The sequence below is a fragment of the Ambystoma mexicanum genome, chromosome 12, assembly GCF_040938575.1.
Source record: "Ambystoma mexicanum isolate Mex_15411 chromosome 12, UKY_AmexF1_1, whole genome shotgun sequence".
NCBI classification, from domain to species: domain Eukaryota; kingdom Metazoa; phylum Chordata; class Amphibia; order Caudata; family Ambystomatidae; genus Ambystoma; species Ambystoma mexicanum.
Window position 1 is genome coordinate 932,728,750 of NC_090936.1, and position 12,177 is coordinate 932,740,926.

At 46.6% G+C, this 12,177-nt stretch overlaps 1 protein-coding gene across 4 annotated transcripts in view; it reads left to right on the forward strand.

Moving 5' to 3' along the window:
* Positions 1–12,177, forward strand: part of LOC138514122 (protein NEDD1-like) — a 1,166,279-nt gene that overhangs the window by 851,066 nt on the left and 303,036 nt on the right. For 3 of the 4 annotated variants that reach the window (XM_069629417.1, XM_069629420.1, XM_069629419.1), the window contains exon 13: positions 9,663–9,812. In XM_069629417.1, coding sequence (XP_069485518.1) covers positions 9,663–9,812 — 150 coding nt within the window. The remainder of the gene's footprint in view (positions 1–9,662; positions 9,813–12,177) is intronic. The other variant, XM_069629418.1, reaches the window with a different exon arrangement.

Consider the following 12,177-nt stretch of genomic DNA (forward strand, 5'->3'; position numbering starts at 1 on the left):
GACATGCAACTTATGCGCCAGGACGCAAAAAACCTCTCCGAAAGAGTGACTAACGCGGAAACAGCCCTACAGGAAACAGTAGAAGACACCACAGACCTGATGGCCAGGATAGCAGAACTAGAAAAGAAAGTGGCCACACTAGAGGCAAGATCTGAGGAGGCAGAAGGATGCGCCAGACGGGGCAATGTCAGAATACTGAGGGTGCCTGAAGGAACCGAAGGCTCGAACCCAACTGCCTACATAGAATCCCTACTCCAGCAGGAGGTCGGAGCAGGAAAACTAACACAAGGCTTCGCTGTGGAGCGGGCACAGAGGTCCCTCCAAAAGAAACCGCCACCAGGCTCACACCCCCACCCGATAATTGCTAAGATATAGTTATACTGTCTTTCGAACCACGAAAGACTGAGAGGCGAAGGGTGGGAGTGCCTAAAGACCCAAAAACAAAAAAAGACTTGGGAACCTAAGCAGAGACACACGAGCTGGAAGCGCCGGCCACCCCGAGACACCGACAGGGACCGAGGCTACGAATCCATCGCACCTACACAATGGCAACACAATTTAGGGTGATGACATGGAATGTGAGGGGGATGGGGCCATACCTACGAAGAAACCGGATGCACTCCTACCTCCGCAGAAAGAAAGTCTTGGTCGCATTCCTCCAGGAGACCCACCTCACAGAAGAAGCAATGGGCAGACTATCCGAACATGGAAGAGGAGCACCTTACTCCAAATATGCTCGCCGCAGAGTTTTCACATGAGTGAACCCTAACGTACCATTCCAACTGCTGGGATCAGAGGCCGACAAGGAAGGCAGGTACCTAATAATGTGGGGCACAATTGAACACATCAACATATGCTTGGTGAACTCCTATTTTCCACATCATGGTATACCTGTCCACCTCAATACACTATATGCCAAAATAATACACCACGGGGAAGGGACCTTTATATGGGGAGGCTACTTCAATTGGTTCAGAGACAGTCATTGACAGGTCCGAACCCCCACAACAACCAAACGCCGCTTCACAAGCGCTGAATAATACAACAACCACCTGAACCTGGTCGATGTCTGGAGAGAACTCCACCCCATGGAGAGAAGCTACTCTTACTATTCATCCCCCACACAAGCTACACACCAGGATAGATTACCTGTTCATCGACGAGGAATAGCTCCCACTAGCAGAGTCAGCACTATACCTGGGCAGATCCATCTCCGATCACTCTCCCTTACTTATGCAGTGGAAACTCAGGGGACCCATACCCCCGATCCCGATGTGGAGAATGCCCATCACAGCACTCTCAGACCAAGAGTTCAAAGTTGGCAACAAGTTGGAAGAATACATTAACATCAACAAAGGCACTGTGGATAGCTGGGGTACACTGTGGGAAGCCATGAAAGTGGTGAGACGAGGAGAATCGATAGCAGGAGTGGGAGGTGTTCGGAAGCAACTGAAGAGAGAACTGGAGGACAATGAGGAAGAAATAATGCAACTGGAAGCTAATATCAATACCACAGCAGAGGTGGAGACAAAACTGAAGAAAATTAGAGATACCTGCCAATCATCCTGGGAGAGATTATCCAAGTTCGACTTCACAACATACACCACCAGGGCACATAAAGAAGCTGACAAGCCAGGCAGATTATTGGCTTGGCTATGTAAGCGCGAACACCCGAGGCACCTAGCAACCGAAATCATAGATGAAAATGGAACAACACGCAGGACACAACAGTTCGCAGATTTCTACTCCAAACTATATGCCCACAACAAACAAGTGCCCAGAGAAGAAATCAAAGCCACCCTAGAAGAAATTGGTCTCCCAAAACTGACTGCCGAACAGAGAGAGGCACTAGATGAAGGAATAACCACGGAAGATGTGACAGAAGCAATCAGATCACTCGCCACGGGCAGCGCTGGTGTGCCTTGGCCAGGAGAAGGCCTTCGACCACGTCTCCCTTGAGTTCATGGACAGGGTCCTCAAAGGGTTTGGGCTGGGGGAATTCATCTGCAGTTATGTTAGTGATGTATAAAGACATATTCAGTTCAATCATGGTGAATGGTTGGAAAACAGACCCCTTTCCAGTAAAGTCCGGGGTTAGGCAGGGCTGTCCTCTCTCGCCCCCTCTGTTTGTTTGCATCATAGAGCTCTTGGCGGAGTACATCCGGAATAACCCAGACATCAGAGGCATCCCGGCACCAGGAGACGCGAGAAGAGGGGTGAAGGGTTCGCTCTACATGGATGACGTCACCCTCTTCTGTGCAGACAGTCAATCGGTGTCGGAGGTTCTGAGGACCTGCAAAGACTTTGGCCAGGCATCGGGCGCAAAGATAAATGCAGCAAAATCCCAGACCATGCTGTTTGGATACTGGGATAGCAACCAGGAGCCCCTTCCCTTCCCAAATCGAGAAGGACTTCATCAAGATCCTTGGGGTCTGGTATGGGAAGGAGGGGGCATGAAAAGCTGGAAGGAACGCCTGGCCAAGGTCAAACAGAAACTGGGTCTCTGGAGTCTCCGCAAACTGAGCATGGAAGGGAAAGCTCTGGTGCTGAGAAATGATGCTCTGCCTGTCCTGCAGTATGTGGCCTCTCCCAGCCAGTGAGGCGCGGGCCATCAACGCCATGGTCTTCCACTTTGTCTGGGGCTCAAAGATGGACAGAGTTAAGAGATCGTCCATGTACAAGGAGCCTCGCAAAGGGGGGAAAGGAATCCCGGACCTCCCTACGATACTGCGGGCCTGTTTCGCCTGCACCTGCGTCAGGATTTCCCTGGGCAACGCCAACAAGACCCACTCAGCCTACCTCCTTTTCCGCTTCTTCACCACACCAGCATGGAGGAGGCTGGGCTGGGACAAGTGGGAAAACTCTGTCCCGTACAGCTGGTCGCTCCCTTGGTACTACAGGGAGATGGAAAAGTTCATAGCGGATTTTGGCCTTCAGGGGGTGGTGCCTGCATTGTGGAACCCGAGGACGATCCACAACCTAATCAGGACCCAGGACACCACAGACCCCATTGAGGACCTACCAGCGGCCACAGTTACACAGGTGTGGGAAAATGTGGCATCGAACAACTCCTGAACATTCACAAGGACATTGCCTGGCTGACGGTGAGGGGGGCACTATCTGTGCGAGCATTCATGAACAGGCGGGGCCTCTGACCACACAGGAGCGGCCCAAGGGGGTGCCCGGCAGAGGAAACAGCGTACCACCTCTTCTGGGCATGCCCCTTTGCAAGGAAACTGCAGAAGGCCCTGAACACTGAGCTGAGCGCTCACATCCCGCTCCAAGACATTATACACCAGTCTGTGCTGTATGGACTCTTCGCACAGACACACACTGTAGAGGCAATCCAGAATTGCTGGAGGATCCTCTGCTGCCTGAAGGACATTCTCCTCTACGCAAGGAAACGCCTAGTCCTCAATGATGAGCTACTGACAACCGAGGCCTGCCGCAAGATGGTCCACGGCCTGCTAAGAGACTACGAAATCAGAGACAGCCTGGAAGAGTGGGGATCTGAGTAAAACCCCCAGCACAGGCAATCCTGCAAAAAAGACTCTTAGCTTACTCAGGCAAATACACGAACATTGTGTAAACCACAGACTCTGAAAAAGAAAATATATATGTACCCACCCAAACGCCCAAAGTAAAACTGAAACCACACCTTCTGCTTTGAGGGGGGAAAGTAATTGCCACAAAAGTCTTCTTATTGAAATTAATTTATTACCATTGTATCATCTTTAAGCACTTGATATTTTTACAAAAAGTCTGTCTCATTTCTTGTAGGCTGCAGGCCTACACGTGGAGGCACAGGCCTTCCTTCCCTGATGCCGTGGGACCCTCGTGCCAGGACAGTGGCAGAGGTCTGCATGGTCAGGGGCATGGCAGGCTGTGCCCCCAACCCCATTGGTGCTGGTGTACTGTAGTACCATGGGGTCTGCCGGATGTCCACGGCAGGCCACAACCCCCACAGGCACTGGGTCTGTGGAGTACCGGTGACCATGGCACTCAGGGGGCCCGCTGTATGTCCATGGCTGGCACCCCCACAACACTGATGGTTTGATGGCTTATTATCCCCGGCATCCTGAACGTTGTACTAAAGGTCAATTCCAGGCCCTTTGATTTAAAGAGGTTACCGTTCGGAATGCGTTCCATGTTTCTCATGACAGGCTTACTTTTTAGTTCTCATGAATAGATGGGGCCCAGTATCAAAAGAGAAAGAAGAGCACAATGTGTGGTGCATGGATGCTCTGCTAGCTCTAGTTGGAATACGCATGCAGTTCATAAAGTACACACATAATAGTACATTGAGCGAATTCTGAGAAACCCCACATAACCGTATACATTGCCGTGCTGATTGTCAGGGGCACAAATAACTCGCGCCGTCTTATATGTTGCAAGTATGGATGCAGTATGCCTCAATCCTTATATTATGACTGCAGAATTGTCCCAGTCAGCCCCAGATATACAGAAATCAAAATTTGAACTGAAGTTCATAGTTCTTAGATGCTGCGTTGATGGAAATATGCAAATGTGGTAAAGTGCTAGCCTTAATTGCCTATGTGCAATAGATTGTAAGCGGTTTCCGGTGCCACTTCAGGTGTGCCACATATGATCCTCTTTATGTGCTTCAACAAAATTCTATATAATTCTTTCAATGGCAGTAGGAATGACAGAATCGTTGCATATGAAGAATTCAGCAAGTGGAAATTATGACTACTATTTAGTTGGACATAGCCAATGTGTTCGCAGAACATATACCATCGGCGTTGGAGTCTTAAAGGAAAAGGATGTATTTAGTGGTCTGGAAGAAGGGAGCGCGAGAAGGTGTCTCCAAAGATTAAAGAAAACGTGGCGAGAATGAGCAAATAGTGCAAGCAGGACCTGGGATCCTGAAAGTGGAAAAATGGTCTAGCGAGGATAGAATTTGACAAAATGTGATATTTTTTTTTAAGTTGTTTGTATTGCACCAACAGCCCGCGGGCATCGTGGCGCAACAACTGCATGCAAAAGTCAACCATCAAAAACAGGACAGTCGAAAGTAATCATTCAGAGAATCAATCGGGTTGGAAACTAGTTGAACAGAAAAGTTTTCAACGATTTCCTTAACATTCCAAGGTTTACTTCTTGCCAAAGAACAGGGGGCAGAGTGTTCCAAGATTTAGCTGCTCTAATTGGGGCGGATCTTCCCATGCCCCTTTTGCGCTTGAAATTGGACAACGAAGTTGAGACTGAGATGAAGAGCGCAGCGTTCTACTTGAGTGTTCAAGGGAACCCAAACTTTTAAATGCTTGGGAGCAATTCCAAAGATGCACCAGTGAGCGATGGTAAATTAAAGAGGATACACTTGTTAACTGGAAGCCAGTGCAGACCCTCTTGGTGATGCTGCAGCTTCTTCGGATCTTTTTGGTGATACGTACAGCATCATTCTGCAGTATCTGACATTTTTTCAGGTTGTTAGAGGCAGGGCCATCGTAAGCACTTTTTCAGGTTGTTAGAGGCAGGGCCATCCTAAACACTTTTGGGGCCCTGGGCACGCACATCTCTCCACCAAACCAACGCAATTAAGGGTTCAAGGATACCTGTCGCACCCCTTGCCCCCACCCATCGCGCTCACATCCTGTAGGTTGATATGCTGTCTTGCAGAATAATAATCACGTTTACTCCCTTTAGGCCCCATTACCCTCCTCATTCTTGCTCTAATCAGAATGATGAACAAGTAGCATTTGAAGACCAACATTAGCAGTCTACAAAGGGGTAACTGTTCTAGTACATACAGGATACGTTTTATCAATAACATCCAGGAAGGTAGATGTAGTATTAATGCATAACTGTATGTAAAAGGTGCATGTAACCCAGAATAGACAGAGAACACGTATTAGCTGCCTCACAGAATGCAAAAGTGCTCATGCATGGATAGAGCCCACCAATTGGAAGGAAGGAGAACGCTACACCTACCCTTATCATGGATAGTGGAGGCATTTAGAAGCTACCGGGAAGGTGTCTTTATCCAGACAACCTGAGATTAGAAGTGGGATATGGTTTTCAAATAGTGTTGCCATTAGATATCAAAAGGAACAAATGCCTGCGGTGTGCGATATAAATATGCTCACTTTTAACACAGTGAAACCACGAATAAGGCTTTTATAAAGATCATACCATGAGAAGGAAAACACTCAGGAGGGCTGACTATTTTGAAAGGTTTAGGGACTGACAATATTGAGAGGATAGGCAATACAAAATTAAATGAGATGCCCAGGATCACACATTGGTTAAGGGGTGAAGGGGTGAAGCTGGGATTTGGGCCAACTCTGCAATTCCTGCATTTGAAAACTTTCTTTTCCAGTTGTTACCATGAACTAAAACAATTTCATTTTTATAAAGAAACGGATTTGGAAAGTACACAAATTACATTACCAAACATGACCATTTTTAAAGAAAATATTATAGAAGGGTATTATGCAAAATGGGAATTATTCTAGCTTCATTCTCTCCAGCATCAAGGGAAGTATATAAGAACCAGCATACCAATCGGTGACATTTAACACATGTAATCTGGGTTTATCTGTTGTATTTTAAAGCTTTAAATACTTCCAAAACAATGGCTTGTGACATTTTCATTCAGAAACGTACATAAAAACCTTTGAATTTTATCAAAAAGCAAACCAATTTTTTGCGTCAAACAAGCAGACCATAAAATATGCTTGCCTGAGGCCTGCAACATATGGTCCACTCTTCCGTCTACCACCCATTCCACCCAAATAGCCTACATAAGAAGGATCAAAAAATGGGCTAAACGATACCAGCATCATGTCAGAAGGCAAACCTCACAGCACAGTGATGTAAGATATATTAGATGATTTGACCAGGATCACTCTATCGTCTGCTGGCAAATCCAGGATACAAACATGAACACTGTCATTCCATAGTCTTGAATTTGGATACTTATTCACCTCTTGGACTAACTGTTAATGCTCATCGTTGGAGGGGATTGCCTAGGCTTTACAACACCCCATCTGAACAAACCAATTTCTAGACCTTCACCATACGGATGAAGTAAGTTTTTATAGCAACCCCTATCTGGTACAGGTACATTGCTGATGATAACAGATGTTGTTCTGCAAAACGTGGTACATATGTGGGCAGGTTTATAAACTTCCGACATAGGAAAGGCTCAGCCAGCCTTGCTGGAATGGGATATTCTAATTTTGCATATGAACACATATCTCTGCAATGGGGGCTTCATGCACTAAGCTAACTTCTGAACCATTGTGGCACTCAATTTATCAATATGCCAATGTATCACCATTGCCTATTGCATATGATCAACATAATTCCCACAGGAAGGAAAGAATGCTACAGGAGTTGTGCCATAAGGAACACACAAACTATGTATACCTGTTGTAAATCGACCTTATCTAAAGTCACGAAGACTTGCGATGGCCCCTCCAATCACTTGGAAGATTCCTTGGCGTCTGGCTCAACGCCGAAAACACGGCGGTTCTGTGTGGACTGCAGCATCCAGCATTCCGTGTTAGTACTCGAGTCAGGCGTTATGGTCACGTGATACGCACGGACCATCATTCACGTCTGTATGCGAGTACTACTTATTCTTGCTGCGCACACGGAACGGTGCTCCTTAACTGAGTTCTACAGCCAGTTTTGTAGTGTCCGTTTTCTGCTATCTTGTTTCTTGAACCTGTTTTGACTCTTTGGCCTGTTATTACGGATTGCCCATTTTGAACTGCCCCTGTTTTCTGGTATTCGGCTCCTTCGGATTGATTCCTGTTACTCCTGACCCGGCATATGTTACCTGGACTCCCACTGCCTACTGTTCTGTTACGCCGCTACCCCGGAACTCTGCAACTCAGCGTTATCGCTTCTGAAACCTGGTCAAGTATCCCCCCTGCTCCCACTTTGACCCGCTCCTTACCTGTATTCTCCTCTTTTATTTCCTTTACTCCTTCTTTCCTTGTTTCTTTTGCCCCCTCCTCCATACCTCCATACACAGATTCATTTACCTGCACCCGGGGACGCTCTGCTGAACCACAAGGATTTCATTTGGACACAAGAGTGACTGTTGTGGACGCTCTTCTGTTTTCTTCTTTGGTCACTCCTTTTCACTAAATACCTGGACGCTCTGCAGTAGGACACAAACTGTTGTCAATCCTTTCCTGTTTGGATTACGGGACTTCTCCTGGACCTTCTTTATTTGGTTCCTCATTCCATTTCCTCCGTTGTGGCCAAGTAGGTTTCGGGTTTTGTTCTTCACGGAGCAGGTAAGAGTGGGAAATAGGGGGTGGTGTCGGATACGGTTGGTACTTTCGATCAAAGTAGTAAACAGCTGTTATTGTTGTTTCCTCTAGCTCTGTTGCTGCTGCTCCTGCCTTTTCACTCAAGCCCCTAGTCTGTTAGGTGCTTTCTCATACTCCTACAGACTGTGCTCCTGTGAGTAAAGTTTGGCTGCAAACTGGCTTCAGGCAAAGAGGGGGTTGAGACAAAGATTGTCTGGTTTTGACAGAACCACAGTGAACACCGAAAGCAATACATGATGAATTGATCAAGGCAGAATGCACTTGCCAAAATAGAAAGGCAAGCCTCAGCCGCACCCCATTAAATATCCTGACGTGCTATTTCAGACTGGTGAACAATGGAATCTTACTACTTCAGATCAGCTAGCCTTGTGGGGCCCCCTCCAAGGTGGGGGCCCTGGGCAAGAGCCCCTTTTGCCCTCCCATAAAAACGTCTCTGGTTAGAGGAGGCTCCAAACAGTAAGGAGTTGCAATAGTCCAATCTGGACAAAATAGTTGCTTGAGCAACAGTGGCACTGTTTTTTTCTGAGATAAAGTGGCGCAAAGTCCTAAGCAAGCGCAGATGGTAATTACAGGTGCGGGTCAGCTGGCTAACATGGGTGTCAGCATTGAGAGAGGATTCAATCTGCACACCCAAGGTTTTGACCTGTATTTGGACATTGATGGTGTTTGAGCCTAACTCAAAATATTTGTAGCTGGGACTCAATTTGGTCAGAGCCTGCTGAGATCCCACCATGTTTCCATTCAAACAGAGCCAATTGGGGACATTCAAGATTCTATTTGATTATACACTCAGGTCAGGGCGGCCAGGTCTTGAACATAGTCCCCCGTTAGCTTAATGTCAACCTGGGTGTTGTACACACCTGGGTGTCGTACTGTGCCAAAGTACATAGCTTTTCCAAGTATGAATGTGTCTGGAATCTCTAATACTCATAAATGTGACAATTAGCAGTAGAACAATTTTTACATTTTTTAAAAGTTATAATTTAATATACCATAGGGGCCCATTTTGCAAAATGGACAGTTTAAATAGGAACTGGCTGTCACTGTGTATTCACAGTATTGAGCTGTGCAGGTTAGTTGTAAGAAAAAAATGAAGAACAATGTATAGAACATAATTATACAGCCTGCATTTTCACTGAGTTAACTAATGTGAATTGTAAGTCTTTATGAACCTCTGTCTACTCATGAAAAATGTCCTCGTCTATAGGATATAGCCAAATTACTCCTTTAATGTTGCCTGCGTCATTGTTTCCTGAAATATCATAAATTGCCATTTTCATTTAAGAATTTTGCAGGAACTTCAAAGAGATTGTGCTCTAATTTTTCTTATTTGTATGTTAATGTTTTTCCTAGAAAAAGATCAGACCCAAGGCATTGGTTGCAAAACTAACCTAGTTTTTCTACCTTCAAAACAAACAGAAGATGAGAAATATGTGGGTTTAAAAGTCAAAGATTCACCTTGGTGCAACGGACTTGGTGCTACACGCTCCCCAGTCAGAGAGGGTAAGTTTACAACTGCTTATTTTAGTTTGACTCTTTGTAGAACTGTTCCATCGTCAATTTTCCTTGCATGTATTAAACATGCATTAATCAACAGAAAACTACAGTTTACTGTACAAGTAAGGAGGAGGGAGGAGGAACATCAATAGAAAAGCCATGTTTTTTATTGTCTTCTGAAAGGCCAGTATGAAGGTTCAGAGCGCAGGTTGAGTGGCAGAGAGTTTGAGTGGCTATGACTGGGAAGCTAGAGCCCCCTGCCCTAGTGTGCTTGAAGCTCGGTGTGACCAGGCTTTGGCTGTAGATTATGCGAACTGGTCACTTTGAAGTGGACTTGTTTAGTCTTTGCGAGAGGTAGAAGGGAGCAGAGTTCAAGAGGCTCTTGTGAGTGATTGAGAGAATTTGGAAATTGATGCGCTCACCCACGGGAAGTCAGTGTGCTTTTCGTCTAGAGACTGATGTGGTCACTCTTAGAGAGGTCCAAGGCCGCACGGATGGCGTTATTTTGAATGACTTGGAATTTGTTGAGGTTGCGTTCAGATGTGCCAGCAAAGGGGGAGTTGCAGCACTCGAGCTGAGAACCAATGATAGGTCTGCCTATGGTGAGGGGTTTGTGTGAGGAAAGGAAAGGTTTTCTGGCATTTATAAGCTTGGTGGAGTGGGCAGCAGAGGCGGCAATGGCGTTGACCTCTCAAGACATATTAAGGGTGCAGTCTAAATAGAGACCCAGTGTCTTGACGGTGGTGGAGAGTGCGATCGTGAAGGCGTCAATTTTGAAGGTGTGAAAGACAGGGTTTAGATAGGTGCAAGGGGGACCCCACGATAAGGATCTCAGTCTTATCGTTGAGGCAGAGTTGAGTGGCCATCCATACTTGGATGGTATCATAGATCTTATTGATTGCGGTAGTGTCATTGGTGTAGTCTCCGGAGAGTGGCAGGAGGATTTTTTTGTCTTTGGTATAGTTGGTGTAGGAGATACTGACGGAATCAAGGTGTTTGAAGAGGGGTTTGGCACATAAATTGTAGTATTGTGTAGTGTTTTGGAGGTGCAAGAACCTTGTGAGACTTCACATTGAACAGGAGTAGGGTGGGTGCTGGCATTTTGAGGACATTTGCTGGCGGTTCTGTCTGCAAGGAATGAGGTAACCCATCTACTTGCTTTGGGGGAAAAGTTAGTGGCGAAGGTGAAGTGATGACCGAGGGTTTGGTGGTTCACCACATCAAAGCCAGCAGATAGATCAAGAAGAAGTAACAGGGCAAGGTTGCCAGAGTCTGGGATGACGTCCAATTGGTTCTTTAGGTCCAGCAGAGCCGTAACCTGGGCGGATGTCTGCTTGTTGGGGGCTATGGTTATTATGGTTTTTGAGGTAGTTCTGGATCTGGATGTAGGCTGCACGGTTCAGGATCTTTAAGAGAAATGGGACAGTGGTGATAGGACAATCATTGGATGGATGCATTGGTCGAGGGGATGCTTTCTTGAGAGGAGAAATCAAGACCTCTTTGAGGCTAGTCGGAACAGCGCAGAAGGCAAAGAGGTGTTGATGGTGGCCGTGATGATGGGTGAGAGGACTTCAGTGCAGTCCGTGATGAGAGGGACAGGACATGTCTCCTTGGCAGTGAGAGGGTTTGAGGCAGTTTATGATCCAGGCTGATTTGGCTTCTGTTACTGGAAGCTGAAGGGGGTCGAAGGTTGCAGGTAGGGTTGGAGGCGCTGGAATGGGAGAGTGGTCAAGGCACTAAGGTTTGAAATGAATAAGCTCTTGCTTCTTATGAATTTTATCTTGGAGGGTGGTGATTTTATTCATAAGGACGTTCTGAATAGACATCCTCTTTAAAGAAATTGGCTGGGGTTAGGATTGGGGTTTCGAGTTCACGTAGAATGGTGAAGTGTTCATGTGAATGGGATTTGGCCTTTGAGATTCTGTCTGGGTAAGCTTTGGCTTTGTGAACAGCTTGTTTGTATTTCCTAGATATGGCTTTGAAGCAGACTTTATTGGTGTCAGTCAGGGTTTTTGCACCATACAGATTCAATGGAGCATTTCTTGGAACACCAGGTTTGTAGGTCGGGGGTAAAACAAGCGTTTTTGTGTGCAGAGGGTTTGGCTTGACAGAGTTTGAGAGGGGCGAGTGTGTTGACTGCAGCGTTGATGGCGGTATTGTCAAAATCCACCTGTGCAGTGGATTGGAGGAAGGGAGAGGGAGAAGTATGCTGCTAGCATGGGAAGGTGGCTGTCTTTGGTCAAGTTGCGGGAGTAGCATGTGAGTGCTGCGGCAGGGAGGAGGTAGTAGCGGTAGGCTGAGTTGCTACTGATATGAAAAAGGAGATGATCTGGTGGTCAGACCGGGGTCCGGGCGGGATAGAGGTGACTGA